General features: G+C 42.5%; 1 gene segment (V, D, J or C); it reads right to left on the minus strand.

Moving 5' to 3' along the window:
• Nucleotides 1–14,385: 14,385 nt before the first annotated feature.
• Nucleotides 14,386–14,924, minus strand: LOC118238728. The segment is given in 2 exon segments: nucleotides 14,386–14,756; nucleotides 14,879–14,924. Coding segments are annotated over 2 exon segments (417 nt in total).
• Nucleotides 14,925–17,440: the final 2,516 nt, after the last annotated feature.

Below are 17,440 nucleotides of genomic sequence, written 5' to 3' on the forward strand. Positions count from 1 at the left end.
CTCCTGAAAAGTGTTTTACAAAGAAGGCAGTGCTGCCAGGGCAGTGAAACAGGGGGAATATTAGACAAAACAGTAACCAGTCACTGCTGTAGGACCAGCAGAAATAGAAGAGTCTAAACTCTTGGGCCCAAAATCTGACTGAGTCTATAAGACAAACAAAGCATGATGTGGGGGGTGGGTCCAGAAAAACAGAGATGCCCAAGCACTCTAGAGCCCAGAAGAGCATGAGGGAATCCCAAATACTGAACACTGTTCTATTAATGTTTGTATTTGTGCCCTGGTTCTTCCCCTTGGATTAGAAAGTGTTTGATTTTAACCCCCTCTCTGAAGTTTCTGTAAGTCACTATTTCTGAAGAGGAAAGTGGATGATTCCCAGAATCAGGCATATTAATGATGGCTTCTGTGCTTCCCATAGTATACCATTAGCAATTTCTACAATAAGCTAATAGGCTGGAGCCTACCTGCCTCATTTCTCAATCTGGGTCTGTCTCCATCTCTATGAACTTGGCTGAGTTACAGATCACAGTAAATATCCCAACCTTAGTTTGAAATGGAACAGTATCTGCATGGCATATGCTCAGTAACTTCAGCAAGTATGACTTCTTATACCTCGCTCAGCTTGTGTGATTTATGGTAAATCAAGAGTTCTGAGAACTGGTGGCATCATAAATATCTTGGAATGTAAATGGAGCTGTGGGCGATCTGTGCCGGAGTCTCTAAACCAGGGCAAGATGGCAATGTGATCATATATGGAAGACAAAGGAGGAAACAGGGAGATGGCAAGGGTCTGAGGCATGGCTCAGACATAGAAAACCCAGAACTTATCCTAGTCTTTTGCATGATAGATTAGACTGAAGTAGCTGCTCCTTGTTCAAAAACTAAATATACCTGTCCATGAGGATAAGGGAGTGAGGGTAGAGAATGTAAAAACCTGCCCTAGGAGTTCAAAATACCCCTTTCAACCTCTAGCTCATTGAAGTTGGGAAAAACTGATACCAGGAATCCTCCACTCAGCTTAATTCTCAAACACTTGACTCACAAAAGTTCACAGAGATTTCTGTTTAGTTGAGCCTACAGATACTGAAATGTAATACATAACCCCAAACAGTTGTTCAGGAGAAGTCTAGCTGGGGCCACAAAGCAGATATAATGATAAAGTAGATAGTTCTCACGTCTAGACCTTCTTTGACCATGGGTGTTTACTACCACTCCCCAGGTAACCCTTATAAGGTTTCTGTACGGGAAGCTGTAGCCACGCCTACTTAGGGGCTGGCTACAGGTGTGGCTGACCATGCTTGTGAGGGCGTGGTCAGGGTGACAAAGAGTGACTGGGTTTTCTCTTTCAGTTTCACTTTGGTACTTGCTGGACAGACTGCTGCCACGCCAGCTGGCTAGGTCGCTCTGTAAGTAAGGCTTTTCCCTATTAAATACCCTTATATTTCCACTTGGCTCCCTATTGGTAATTTCCCACTATATCTGGTGTCAGAAGTGGAGCTGAGCTCCTCAGAACCATCCACCCAGCTCGGAGACAATTTCTAGCTGCCTACAGGTGAGTAGGTCTCGGCTTTCAGCAGAGGATTCCCCTGGCCACTGCTGTTGTAAAGTCGCATCTATTTCAGTTGTTACAGACTCAAGGCTTTATACTCTCTAAGATAAGTGCAGCACTTTTGTGACCTCTGTCCACTGCTGACTGACTGCTGCCATGCCGGCTGGCTAGGTCGCTAAATTGCACCACAGAAAAACTGGGAACCAAAGGGAAAACATCAGATACTGCAGAGAATTAGGCAGGTACTTAGTCATGTCACTCCCCAAGGTAACCATGTCCTTCCATTCTGACTTTCTGATTGCTAGGTCACCCTCCTGCCTGAAAGATTCAGGCATTATGCTGGCCTGCCCCTGTTACCTAGTGGAACAGGCAGTACCCTGGTCAGCCCAAGGTTCCATGGGAACTAAGTCTGCACACAGATACAGAGGACCCCTTTAAAAGATAGGCCCCTGCCCATTTACGCTCTCTGTTCCCTCTCTCTGTTTTCCCGCTCTGTTTCCTCTCAGCTTCCTTTCTACTCTCTCTCTCTCTCACCTATGTGCTCTCTCTATGGCGACCGGCCATGGCGATCAGCTATTTACCCCTGTTCCTCTTCTTAGTCTCCACATTCTGCTGGGCCTTATAATAAACTTATAGTCAATATGTCTCTTGTCTCAGCATTTCTTTTTCTTCTTTTTAAACAAAAGAATAACACTGCCAACTAAGGGAACACACATATTCCTAACCAGACTTTAAATGAAACATGAATTTTTCACTAATTTAATTTTGTACATGTCAGTTAAGGCTGTGAACAACTCACTTTATTATTTCATAGAGTCAATGCCTGATTTAAAAAGTCCACCCTTTTTGGGTTTTGTTTTGTTTTTTTTTTTTTAATTTAGAAGACCAGTGGTTGTAATGCTGGTTATTTCTCTGTAATAATTTGTTATTAGATTTGAGGTAAGAGGGTGTTTCATCAGTTAAAAGTACTTGCTATTCCTGACAAGCAGTGGCTTTTATTACAAATACAATGCCAGAAAACACAAAAACTTCAGTAATTCCAGCCTAGGGGATCAGATGCCATTTTCCAGACTCCTCAAATTCCCTTACAAATATGAGACCATACAAGCACAAGTACACACTGTGGATACAGAGATTGACTCCCATCTGCTGTCCACATATTAGGTCTAAAGAAACAGTGAAAGTGTAGCTTGTGAAATATTCAATTTGAATTCTAAGGGAATCTCTTACCTAACTGTTGAAAACTTGTAAATTATGAATAACCTAGAATTAGAGAAGATATAAAATAGTATATGATGACACTGAATTACTGAACTTGAAAATGTTCAGTTTCTGAATATTGCATACTATGTAGGTACAGTCCAGGAATTCAGAAGTCTCTTTTGTTGGCAGAAATATTTTCCTGAACAATTATTTTTAGGATAAAAGAGAAAGAATAAAACTGATTTATGAGTTCACTTCTCATGTGGCCAATGTGATCAAGGAGCAGGAAGGAGACAACTGGGTGGCTCTTGGATAACACTGTTTAACGGCATGAGCACCTTTGCAAATGTGTGGAAGGAAGTAATGACTTCTGAATGACTTGGTCTTGCCAAAACAACTGTCCTCTCAAGATCAGGTCATCACTGCTCCCTAATGGGCATGAGTGTGTCCTTCAGAAGTATTCAGGGATGCAACTGTTTCTTCCAGGGAAGTAATTAAAGCAGGGATAAAGAAACATGGGTAGGCAAGGAAAGTAAAAGCAGTTCTCCGAGATTGTCAGTACGTCCTCCTAGAAAGCTCTTCAAGGGGAAACATCTTCAAAGCACAGGAATGGGTTTCAAACCAGAACAAATAGGGGAAATAGAATACTCAAGGGCCCTGTAAAGTATCCAAGCCAGAATCTGTTAAGCAGACCTTCAGTCTTCTCCAACCCTCAATGTATAATATTGCCACACTCTCTTTCTCTAAAACATGGTAAGTTTGGGGCAGTCATTCAATTCTGGGTATGTCCTTGGCAATTTCCTAAAATTCAATCATCATCCTATTTACATGCCTTTGTGTATCTCATCTAGGATTGGAAATGAACACTTCTCAAGGTAGTATACATTTCTAAAAGCTCAGAGAAAGACTTGGAAACAGCCATGACCCAAGTGGCACTATAAAGCCCCTTCATCACTAAATTACACTCATCCACAAGTGCATGGTGGGAAACTCAGTCATCTCGCACCACCACTAAAAGTATGAAGAGTGAGAACTTGGGGTCTTAATGAGCATGGTGAAATGAGATTTCAACCTTGGGAACCAGGGAAAAGGATTGCAGTGACATCCTTCAGCCAAAAGATATGGTAAACAGGAATCACAAGGAAATCATAAGCTTCTGGGAAGAGTGGTAGAGGAAAACTCCCCACTCAATGCACCTGGAAGAGATCCATAGTGCAGCTAATTGATCCTCTGATAGCTTCTTCTCCCTACACAAGTCTCTTAATACTTGAGATAAGAATTGCTAAATAGAGATAAGAATTTCTCCTCCCTGACTGGAAGGAGAAAATAGTATTTCAATAGGCCAGGTTCAGCGCTATTGGTGGTGCTCAGCATTAGAAGGAAACATACTTCCCTAATCCTTCCATCTCCTCTGCCAATAAACCTCCTATATTAGTCTAGTTCCTTGCCATGGCTTCTCTTCATGGTGTTTTTAAATTATATCAGTTATGGCCTCTAGTATTTTCTTATACACTTAGTGTACAACTCTGCTTCTACAGGTGACACTACAGATAGATTGCCAGATGTAATGCCCACCAAACTAGAAAAATCCCATTACCCATTTTTGGGAATCACTCTGGTCTTTAGCTAAAGTAGTACTCCAGAATAGAAGAGGACTATGTGTACTGTTCCTTCAACATAGGGTTCTATGTCTGCCTCTAGGAGAAGAATTCTGTTTTTATGCTAACCATTTTGGGGCTATAAGGGACTCAACCATGCTAATCAGAAAAATTTTACATGATAGAAAACTAGAAAAACAACAAAATGAAGAATAGTAAGAATCTCTATTCAACTGGTCACCCTGGTTAATTGCTCTCCTGTCCCCCTGAAGGCCTTGGCTAGGCCTTTGATCCTCTTATGTTTGGTCTTTACTTGTAGACCTTGCATCATAAATGCCATTATCAGGATTTTAAAGGAGCAGAACTCCACAATCCAACTGATGGTTTTAAGACAACAATATGGTTCCCCCTCTATCCACCAGCCCATTTAGGCCAGGGGCTATTTCCGGTTCTAGTTGAGCAACCCTACTCTGAGGCATCTGACACAGGATCCAAGACTGGCAGTGAGACCTTACTCACCCGGACACTGGTGAGGTCCCTGTGGTAGTTCTGCCTTCATCCTCAGCCCAGGTAGGCCAGGGGCTGTCTCCTGTTTGAGTTCAGCAGGATCTGACAAGCCAGGATACTGCCTAGGCCCCGGTGGCAGTTCTACCTCCATCCAAGACAAGAGGACAGACATCAGAGTATTGAAACTGTTTGCATCTACCAGAAGGAAACATTGGTCCCATACCCACCAGGAGACAAAGAGACTCCTGCTATACCCACCAGAAGTAAGGGCGAGGACAAGAAAAAAGCACATTCAACAACATAAAAACCCAATATGACACCACCTGAGACTAGGAACCATGCACCAGCAAGACCTGAACATCACAATGCAGATGAAACAGAAGAGAATGACCTTAAAAACATCTTCATGAAAATGATAGAGGTTCTCAAAGAGGACTTGAGAAAAACCCTTAAACAAATGGAAGAAAAAACAAACCAAACAATACAAGATATCAACAAATCTCTCAAGGAAACAGTTCAACACCTAAAAACTAAAATAGAGACAATAAAGAAAGCACAATCTTAGGGAATGCTGGAAGTAGAAAAGGAGGTAAATGACAAGGAACTACAAACATAACCATACCAAAAGAATACAAGAGATGGAAGAGAGAATCTCAGGAGTTGAAGACACAATAGCAGAAATAGAATCATCAACCAAAGAAAATTGTTAAGGGCCATGGGCCTTAAACTATGGGGTTTAAAGCCCATCATTGTAAGTCCTTTTTATGACCTTTAAGTTTTCGGCTTAAAGCCAGCTCTGTGAGCCTCATATAACCTGTAATTAGATGGTTTGGACAACGGAACTGCTAACTGCTTCTGTTCCGAGAAAGGGCCTGGTGCTTTCGCTGTTCCGGGGAAGACCCCAAGATGTTCCGGCTGATAACAAGAATGCTCCAGCCCCAGCATACACCAGATGTTCCTTCCTGTTATTCCCCCGCTTACCCAATTTTCTTGGTGCAGGGCTATATAAGCCCACACTGAGCCCCAATAAATCGAGACCTTGACATTGCATAGAGGGACTCTGATCCTTTTTCTTTTGTGTGCTTGGTCTCCTTCCCTTCTCTCGCCCATGACTCTTTCAGGCAGCCCCCCTTCGGAACCCTGAATGACTAGACTCGTGGGATGGGTCAGAAAATCTTAAGTCCAACAAATCCCTAAGAGAAAATATCAAGGAAATATGGGATACCATGAAAACACCAAACCTAAGAATAATAGGTATAGAAGAATTTGAAAAAATCCAACTCAAAGGCACAGAAAACATATTCAAAGAAATCATAGAAGAAAACTTCCCCAACCTAAAGAAAGACATGCCAATAAAAAATACAAGAAGCCTACAGAACACCAAATAGACTGAACCAAAATAAAAGGTCTCCTTGCCACATAATAATCATAACACCAAACATGCAGAACAAAGAGAAAATATTAAGAGCAGCAAAGGAAAAAGGTCAAGTAACTTATAAAGGCAGACCTAACAGAATTACACCTGACTTTTCCATGGAAACTCTGAAAGGCAGAAGGTCCTGGATAGTTATTCTACCTACACTAAGAGACCATGGATGCCAGCCCAGACTACTATACCCAGTAAATCTTTCAATTAATATAGATGGAGAAAACAAGATATTCCATGACAAAACCAGATTCAAGCAATACATATCGACTAATCCAGCTCTACAGAAAGTTTTGGAAGGAAAACTGCAAACCAAGGAAGTTAACTAAATCCAGAAAAATATAGGCAATAGATAAGACTATACTTGCTAATATGTCACACTGTCAGAATGGCTGCCGTCAACAAATACGACAAGGAATGTTGGAGAGGATATGGAGAGAAAATAAGAGGATGTGGAGAGGAAAGGATCCTAATTCACTGTCAGTAATCAAAACTAATACAGAGGCCGGGCGTTGGTGGTGCACGCCTTTAATCCCAGCACTTGGGAAGCAGAGGCAGGCAGATCTCTGTGAGTTCGAGGCCAGCCTGGTCTCCAGAGCAAGTGCCAGGATAGGCTCCAAAGCTACACAGAGAAACCCTGTCTTGAAAAAAAAACTAATACAGATTTTTGAGGTAGTCAATTTGTAGATTTCAAAAAGAGAAAAATTAAAAAGAATGACAATATGATCCAGATCATTCTCTCTTGGGCAAATACGCAGAGAACTCCATACACTACCGTAGAGATATTTGCATCTAATGTTTCCTGTTACTTTATTCACTACATCAAAAATTTTTGAATAAACATAGTGGTTTATCAATAGATTCATGGATAGTAAAAATTTGGAATACACAGTTACACAAATATTCACACATACATGCTCATACTATCATCTCTAAATTGAAAAGAAGTTGAAAATCTTTCAGGAAATGAGTGAACATAGAATATACAATATTAGTGAAAGTAACACACACTCATACCTTTCTGATATGTGGAATATAGCTAATTATGATATATGCATTTAAGCAAACATACACATGGGTAGGATATAACATGAAGAAAAGAGTGAGAAAGTGTGGAGAGCTGCGATGCACCACACCTTAAAGATGGCGCCAGTTTCTGCCTTCCACCATCCCAAGGGTGAGCGCTCTCTGGAATAAACAACTCCTTATTTGGCTTGGTCTAAAATTCAAACTTGCATCAGCAAATGCGAACCTATCCACCTTAGCCACGTGGTGTTCTGGGGTTGGCTGGCAAGAGTGCTTTTAAGTTATGGGCGGGCTTTCCCCGGGGTCAGAAGATTGTTCAAGGTTTAAGTAAACTGCTTAAGGAAGAATCTCAGCTTTGCGTCTTTCTTGCTGGTCAAGGTGGTCACAACAAGTGGTGGCCTGTACAGGGAATTCCTCCTCTAAAGAGACTCAGAACCTTCTGCAGCCAGGGCAGTGCACTGGTAAGTCCCAGGTAAGAGGGATAAAATTAAGGGCCCGTGAAGAGGTCAGAAAATCTACAGACTGAGACTAGAGTGGTGATAAAGTTTTCCTTTCTCTGTAGGTAAAGAGAAAGGGGGAAAAAGAATCTATGAACTGCAACTAGAGTGGTGATAAAGTTTTCCTTTCTCTGTAGGTAAAGAGAAAGGGGGGAAAGAATCTATGGACCGAGACTAGAGCAGTGATAAAGTTTTCCTTTCTCCATAGATAAAGAGAAAAGGGGGGAAAATTTTGTGCTGTGCTAAATATGGGCGCGTCGATCTCGAACCCAATTTTTGTGGCCCTAAATGAGTTGCTTCACTCGAAGGGCTTAAAACTAAAACGAAGCACCCTAGATAATTTTTTAGAGCAGGTGGACAGAATAGCACCCTGGTTTGCAAACACTGGACAGCTTACAGTCCCTTCATGTGAAAAATTGGGAAGGGACCTAGATTTTGCTTGGGAACAGGGGACCCGTTCTATCTGGAGATTAGTGAGAGGCTGCCTGGAGGACAAGAGATGCAGTGAGGCAGTTGAACAGGGACAGGCCGCTCTTGACTCCCTTCAGGAGGAGCGATTCGAGAAAGCTAACAGTGAGAAAATCTACCTGAGTCTTAAGGAATTGGAGGAGACAGAGTCCTCCAGTTCCGAGGGGGACACAGAGGATGAAGAGGAACTCCAAGCACTAATAGAGCAGCTAGAGAGAACCAAGTAAAAAGGATAAAAGGGAAACCAGAGAAGCCTGAGTTCAAAAGGTCCCTCACACTTGAAAATGAAAGGGAAACCCCAGCCGAAACCCCGTCCGCACTGCCACCTTACAATATGACAGAAGGAGATGGTGGAGGCGGTGGCAAAGGAGCCTCACACTGCCCTCAGGTCTGACGGGAAGTTCGTTCAGAGTTGCACCTCGCTTGCCCGGTATTCTTAGACTCACAGGGGCAGAGGTATCACAAGCCTTTACACTTTAAAACTATCAAGGCCCTAGCAGAGTTGGTGAGGACTTATGGCATTACTGCATTCTTCACTGTGGCTCTGGTTGAGTCCCTTGCCAGGCTTTGTATGACGCCTACCGACTGGACCAACTTAGTCTGTGCCTGTCTCAGCCCAGGACAGTACTTGGAATGGAAGGCATTCCTTAGTGAGTTTGCAGACGAGCAAGCAGCTGCAAACTGGGTTGCCGGAGGTCCAGCGGCAGCCTGGGACAAAGATATGCTGCTCGGCTGAGGGCGTTTTGTTAATCAACAAACAGGATACCCGATTCAGTTGTATGATCAGATTAATCAGATTGACATTAGAGCCTGGAAATCTATACCTAATAAGGGTGAGGTCTTGGGCAACCTTACAAAAATAATACAAGGACCCATGGTGCCTTTCGCTGATTTTGTTGCTCGCATGGTTGAGGCTGCTGGGAGGGTGTTTAGGAATTCTGACGATGCCATGCCACTGATAAAGCAGCTGGTATATGAACAGTGTACCAAAGAGAGTAAAACTGCCATCACCCCTTATAAAAATAAAGGGATAGAGACATGGATAAAGGTCTGCAGGGAACTTGGCGGACCACTGACTAATGCTGGTCTTGCAGCTGCTGTAGTTCAGCTGACCCGGAACAAAAGGGGAAGTCCTGGTGCTTGCTTTAGATGTGGCAAGACAGGACATATGAAGAAACAATGCCCATAAAGGGAAAATGGGGGAAACTGTCAGTATTCCCAAGACCTATGCCGGTGATGTATAATGCAGGGGTTTTCCCATGCCTTTTTACCACCAATCGAAGTTTAAAAGATTGTCTCAGTTTCTATTACAGAATTGGTCATCCGAGTTTGAAGACACCATGAGAGAACTCAGGATGGCTATCGTGCATGTGACTTCCACCCGAATAGACCTATCCCTTGCAAGCGGTCTGACTTCCTGGTTGAACTCCGCCATGGAACATTTGAAAGAGTGAGTGGGCATGGGAGCGTTAGCAGGCTTCTTGATTACGGTCTCCCTGGTCTGCCTGCGATTTGCGACCACCCTTCACCTGAGTGGATTCGATCTTGGAGGTAAGATGATTCGAGCTCGAACTTATATGTTCAATGTTTGCTATATGTTTGTGTGATATGTCTCTTGCTGTTTTGTTGGTTTGGTGCCATGACTTGAATTTGATCTGTGCAGAATTTGTAATTTGTATTATTTGTAATTTGGACTTCTGGGGAAGACCCTGAAGTCCTGCCCTGGACAAAAGTCCAAGGGTTGCTTGAATTGAACCATAGGGTAAGCACACTTGCGAGATCCTTGGTTCTGCCCTGGATGAAAGTCCAAGGGTTGTTTGTAATTTTGGTTTGGGGCACCATTTCTTTGCCATGGTTTGTCCTTTCTAATGTCTGTCTATGTTTCATATTTGTGTTGTGTGTTTGTTAAGCATCTCTTTCTGTCCCTACCGCCCACTCACGTGGCATGCATGGGTCAGGGGTCTTTTCTTGTTGCTCTGAGCACGTGGCGCCACCTCAACTGTGATGGGCAGATGTGCCCGGAGGACAGACGGCTGCTCTAAAGGACACCCAGGACCCAGGAAGTACGGATGCGGGCCAAGGACACTTGGACCCACCTCAGTTAGCGGCAGGATTCTGCCACCTGTCTTCCCGGTGCCATTGCCTTATAAGCATCGCGGGCGGATTGAGTTGGCGTCTGTTCTTTCCTGTCTATTCTGTGTTATCATTGGTTTTCAATTCAGGATCCACCACGCCACCCCCTTTCTATCCCCACCAGCGGGTCTGAGGCATGCCCAGTGGGGTTGTTTCTGCCCCAGATGCTGTCGCAGGTGTTTCCCTGTTCTGAGGGAACATGGCTGCAAGGCTGCCATCTGCCTGGCTACCCGTCTTTCTGTGCTCCACACACATGGTATGCAGGGGGACTGCAGGGGTCTTTTTCCCACCCCTGCATTGGCCGAGGGTCTGGGATTACTAGCAACACCTGCCCCCAGGTCTCTTCCCTGAGCACATGGAGCTAGCTCAGGCGGGTGAACCATGTGTCCTGATCCGGATGTTCTAAAAAAAAAATTGGCCTTAAAGTTATTAAGAACTGTAAAAGGGACTTTGATAAAAATTTTTATGTTGACTGAGAAAACATGTAGGAGACTCAAATAATAACGAGGGAAAGGAAAAAAGAAAATTTGTCTAAGAATGTCTAGAAAAGTCAGAGAAATGAACTAAAAGGTTATAGAAAGTTAAAGCAAGTCGTAGCAGAGAAAAGATTGTTACAGAAAGTTATAGAGGGTTAAAGCAAGCCGTAGAAGGTCAGAGGAAAGTTGTTAAAGGTCAGAGAAAAGGTTGTTGCAAGTCAGAGAAAAATGTAAACTGTAAACTGTTATGGTTTCTCATGTCTACAAATAGTAAATTTTAAAAATGGTAATATAAGTTAAAATTTTAACCATATTAAGCTAATTCTGTTTTAAAAAGTCCTGTTTATTTCTCAAGTAATTTATGTATACTTGTTTTAAAATGTTCTGTTTCCTGGTAGCGAGCCACATGGCAAACTGGTCACATGGCTGCCTGGTAGCCATTTTGCTAAAGTTGAAAAAGGATACTTAAACCGCCATCTTGACTAAAGGTGACCACATGGAAATTAGAGGTACCATCTTAGAAACAAGTTTTTCAGTTAAGATTTAAAATGTTAACGCTTCTATATTACAGAAAGACTTTAAGGGAATTTAAATTTCTTTTTAAAACCAGTTTTTTTAAATGTTTGTTTTTATTAATGTTTGTACTTAAAGAGCTTCAATTTAGAATTATTTTTAAGCAAAGCCTGACAACGTAAAGTTCTTGTTTTATAAAAGATGCTAATCTATTATAAGATGTTACAGTTTGTGTTTTCAAAAATTAAGTTTAAGATGTTGGTAGCACACACCTTTAAGCTCAGGGTGTTGATGGCACACGCCTTTAAGTTTAGGGCGTTGGTGGCATATGCCTTTAATCCCAGCATTCGGGAGTAAGAGGCAAATGGATCTTTATGAGTTCAAGGCCTGCCTGGTCCGGCAGATCAAATTCCAGAACAGGCTCCAAAGTCACAGAAAAATCCTGCCTCAAAAAGAAGTTAAGCTACTGTTTAAGAAATGTAAAGTAGCTCTATGCAGTTATAAGTTCAGCTGTGCTAAGTTCCAAACATTTTACTAAGTTAAAACCAGTTACAGTCAGACTAAAAATTAATTACAGAAATAAGACTTTACCTAGCCACCTGTGTGCTTCTTGTATGCTTAAGGTAAGTGACTAAAACAGACAAACAGACCTCTAATGCTTCAGAGATCTTCAGAATATGGCATTTAAATTGTTATCTTTAAACTTTATAATGTCAGACAGACTGCCAGATCCTGACAGTGACCCAAAGTCTCCAAAGAAGATTATGAGGCACCCCAGTTCCTGCACCTGGACCAGTGAGCGAGATGCTCAGATGTGATACCTGCCGCCTGCCAGGACCTAGCCGAGACTGTGGACAAAGCTGCTGGACACTGGAAAATTGATTGCATCCCCTTTGCCTAGACAAAACAAGGTCAGTCTTTTCCATGTCCCTCTTCCACAGAGAGAAAAAAAACTCACAGTATAAGCCTGGCGAAGATTGCTGTTCTTTGAGACAGCTGCCTCCAGCGGTAATGGAGAAACTTGGGTATGGCTAACTGTATGTAGACTGGCTTCTAACTGGCTTCTGTCACTTTTTAGTAGATTCGGATAAAATATACCCTTCTCAGATCTCTGAAATATTACTGGTTGTCAGCTTGACAGCATTAGACAGTCAGATCCACTATAGACTAGTCAGTATGTTAGCTGTTAAAGTAGTGACTACCTATTTGGTCAGGCACAAGCTCAAGATTTTTAAGTTTATTTTGGTTGTCATCTAAGTACAAACTTAAAAGGCTTTTCATCAGGCCAAAGGCACCTCTGTCCAATCCATACCTGGCTCTCTGGACAGAAGAAAAATGTACATGCTTATAGCCCAAATCTGTAGTTTTTGCTAGGACCCAAAGTTATAAATATGTTCCTGCTGTTTGAACAGATATCCAGATATCTGCTTTTTCTGCACTGTGGACTTCAGTAAATAAGTTTTAACCTCTGTTCCTAGTTTAAACGTGTCTTAAACAGGTTTCTGCTTCTGGCAGACATCTGAGTATCAGTTGCTGACTACAGGCTGTTCTAAGTAGACTGCGAGCCCTGGACTTGCTGTGGATGTGAATCAGTCCAGCTGACATGGACACCCCATGTCTCTGCAACAGTGTCTGCTAACCAGAAGCCCCTGATGAATTCCCCATTGCCTAAATTCCTTTTTGCTTTTGACTAGCATTTCAACCTTCTGGGGTCCCTACTTCAACCCAAAGTCAGCAGGAAGCAGTTTGGAAAAGAATTTCGGCGCCCATTTTCCCTGGTAAAAATGCTAAGTCAAAAGGAACTCCCTTGCATGGGGATGCCAATATCACTCCTTGATGAGGATACTACAGAGACAGCAATTCCATGATTGGAATTTCCAAAAAAGAAAATGGGGGAATGAAGGAACCAGCTTCCCTTTCGGCAGCCATAACGGTTGAACATGTGCTTCTATGACCTTGTTCTAGACATTAGAAAGTCAGATGCCTGTCTTGTGACAAGGAACCAATCAGAAGTTAGCTGGTGGCGCTATGCTTTACGACCCTGGGTGTGCTTTACGGACAAGCACACAGCAATGATGTAGAGAGCATAGCAACCACCCTGGGAGGGCCTATGGGCCATAACAACCAGTTGACCAATCAACACAGGGCAAGCCCTCCAAGCCTGGAGGCACACCAATTGTGAGCCTGTGCGTACCCCTAGACACTCCCCTTACGCTGCCCTATAAGATCTTTTGGGAGCCCCTAGGAGCCGTCTTTTCTAGCTGTCCGCCATGGCGGGTGGGTGAAAGACCAGAGCTAATATGGGGTTAGCTCGTTAAATTACAATAAAGCCTCGTGCAGTTTGCAGCAAGCTTTCGAATCCGCCTGGTGATTGGGGTGACTGCGAATGTGGCCTGGGACTCCGGATACTTGAGTTTTCGGGGGTCTAACACTATAAGGTTGGATAACACAGGTTTTCTCCTTATTACAATATGACCTTTTCATCAGAATAGTCACTTGAATTCATTACTATTTGTTTTTTAGTAATTGGGGACAGAAATTCTGGGAGAGAAAACCTCATCCTTATGTTATAGTTTAGTGGGAGTCAAAGACAGGACTCCATAATAGTTTAAAACAACGTTGTGAAGCAGTGGTTCACCCATGTGTGACCCTTCCCATATAACAGATACACTTGGCAATATAGAGAATTATTGATGTCACAATAAAGGGAAACATGAACATATGCAAGTGAATCGTGGTTAGAAATGATGATAACATATCACACATGTAAAGAAGTCTGTGACACAAAATGTCAGTATTATTGAACTCCAAAATTCCTTTTTGCAACCATATCTACTTCATGGTTTGAACCTAAATTAGTAAAGAGGCCAGCCATCCATATGTGGGAGGAGAAGGTGGAATCTTGCAGTAAAGCTGGAGAAAATCATTGAGCAAAGTACTCCAATAGCAGAACTTTTAAATGAAACAAAACTAGCAATAGTCCTTTAAAAAATCACTTCACAGCTGGTTGTCTGGGGAGTTTTTGTCTTACTTCCCCATGATTCTCATCACTGTGACTAAAGCCACTACCATAAGATTGACAGAAGTAGGTAGCCTCATCTTCAATCTGCAGATCAGTGATAGTCAGGGAAGCTGAGTTGGAGGAGCTGTCAACGGAGCCAGAGAACCTATCAGGAACTCCAGATGGTCTTTTATTGTTATTATAGATCACAGTTTTGGGTGAGCTTCCAAAGTGCTGCTGGTACCAGTACACAGAGTTACTTCCAATGTTGCCACTGCTGCGCTTGCAGGAGATGGTGACTGTTCTCCCTAGAGACTCTGACACAGACTTTGGCTGAGTTAGCTCATACTGGGCACATGACCCTTTAAAAGAAGATAATAAAAATTAGTGAGCACAAGCAAATCTTATTCACTAGGAAGAATATGGTCCAAACATCTCAAGTAACACTTACTTTTTTAGAGTAACTGCCCTTAAATCCACTTACCTGTTAAGTGATGAAGGAAGATAAGCAAAAATGCAGCCCAAGTCATGGTGAAGGTGCCAAGAATTTGCTCCCTGAGTCCAATAGACTGAATGTAGATGGGCACCCTTCTTATCTGTCCCTCAGATTCTAAGTTCAGGCTGGCTACATGCAAATACCCCTCTTCCTGGGGAGATACAGGCCCCTCCTTTTACTTCAGACTGGGTTGACTTAGAAGTAGAAAGATTGCATGTGGGGAAGCTATGGGCTCCACTAATTGGCACGCAATAAAACAGGAAGTTGAAGGGAAAACATCAGAAACTAGGGAGAAATAGGAGGCACTTAGTCATATCACTCCCCGGGTGATATGTCCGTCTACCTGCTGAGTGATTATTAGGTCACCCTCCTGCCAATGGTGGGAACTCACATAGCCCTAACCAGAATCTAACTGAAACATGAATTGTTCAATAACATAATTTTGTATATGTCAGTTGAGGCTGTGGACACCCATTTTACTATTTCATAGAGAATCAATGCCTGGTTTACAAGGCACACTCTGTTGTTTTCTCTCTTTGGTTTTTACTCTAGAAGACCAGTGTTTGTAACTGTGGTCATTTTTATGTAAGAATTTATTGTTAGATTACAGGTTAGAGTGCATTGCAATAGCTGAAAGTGCTTGATATTCCTGATAAAAAAGTGGTTTTCATTCCCAGCACCCATTCCAGAAAACAAAAAAGTTCTGTATTTCCTGCTCTAGGGGATCAGATGCCCTTTTCTGGGCTCTGTAGATTGCCATACACACGTGTGACCACACAAGCACAAGTGCACACTGTCGATACAGAGATTGACTTCCATCTGCTGTCCACATATCTAAAGAAACATTGAAAATGTAGCTCCTAAAATCACAAACTTGAACTCTAAGGGAATCCCTTATCTAACAGTTGAAAATTTGTAGTGTTTGAAGAACCTAGAAATAGAGAAGAAGATACAAAATTGTATATGCTGACACTAGGGTGTTGAACTTGAAAATGTTTAGTTTTTGAATCTTGATTATATACTAAATAGGTACAGTCTATGAAATCATTAGATTCTTTTGTTGGTAGAAATATTTTCCTAAACAATGACTTTTGGGATAAAAGAGGAAGAATAAAATGGAGTTAAGAGTTCACTATTCATGTGGTCAATGGAACCAAGGAGCAGGAAAGAGATCACAGGGTAACTCTTGGGTAATGCTTCTCAAAACCGTCAGCACCTGTGCAAGTGTGTGGAAGGAAGTAGTGATTTCTGAATGACTTGGTCTTGCCAACAGCACTGTCCTCTCAAGATCAGCTCATCACTGCCCCCTAATGGGCATGAGCGTGTGCTGCAGAAGAACTCAGGGATCAAACTATTCCAGGGAAGGAATTGAAGCAGGGTTAGAGGAACATGGGTAGGCAAGGAAAGTCAAACCAGGCTTCCTGAGACTGTCACTTCTTCTTTCCTAGAAAATTCTCCAAGAGGAAACGCCTGCAAAGCACAAGGATGGGTATCGATTCAGAACCAATGAGGGAAATAAGATCCTCTAGGGCCCTGTAAAGTACCCAAGCCAAAAATCTATTTAGCAGACATTCAGTCTTCTCCAGTCGCGAATGTATCAAGCTCTCACTGTCCCCTTCTCTACAACATGGTCTGCTTTTTGCCGTTATTCAGTTCTATTCCATGCCCTAGGATGACGTTGGCAATTCCAAGAATGTCTACCATCATCCCTGTTACATGACTCTATATATCTCACCCAGGATTGGAAATGAACCCTTCCTCAAGGCATTTACATGACCAAAAAGCTCAGAGAAAGATTTGGGAACAGCCATGACCCATGTGGCACCCAAAGGTCCCTTCATCTCTAAATCACACTTATCTACAACTGCGTGATGTGAAACTCAGTCATTTCTCATCTGCACTAAAAGCATGGAAAGTAGGTGCTTAGCCTCTAAATAAGCATTTTGAAAGGACACTGAAATTATGGGATCCTTAGCAAAGGTTTGTGGTGCCAATCTTCAGCCAATAGACATGCTAAACCGAACCCATGAGGTACTGATAAGCTGTGGGGGAGAGGGAGAGGGAAACTCCCCACTCAAGGCACCTGGAAGAGAGTATAGTGAAGCTCACTGCCCCTCTAAGAAAATTAGAAAGAAACACAGTAGGGCCTGTGTCCTTTCCCTACCACAGCAACAGTCAGTGTAAGAAATATAAATGTTCCATTTCTCTTTTTTTCAGATTTTTTTTATTTGAATTAGAGACAAGATTGTTTTACATGACAATCCAAGTTCCCTTCTCTCTCCTGTCCTCCCCTACCACCACCCCACAACTAAAACCCAAGTTCCAGTAATAGCTAGAGGAAAAGATTGATCAGCTTGCTTGGGTAGGAGCATGGAGATGAGGGCCGTGCTGTGTAGTAATGCCTGCTGTTTCTATCCGGCATCTCCAAGCCTAATTACTCTCTTCTTTCACCTTTGGTGTCTGCTTCCCTTTCTATCTCATTAAGCACTGTTTTTTGCCTTTTAATATATCATGGGAAACATTGAATCCTGAGAATCTTTTGAAAAGTGG

This window comes from Cricetulus griseus, chromosome 4 (genome assembly GCF_003668045.3).
Source record: "Cricetulus griseus strain 17A/GY chromosome 4, alternate assembly CriGri-PICRH-1.0, whole genome shotgun sequence".
In the NCBI taxonomy this organism is placed as follows: domain Eukaryota; kingdom Metazoa; phylum Chordata; class Mammalia; order Rodentia; family Cricetidae; genus Cricetulus; species Cricetulus griseus.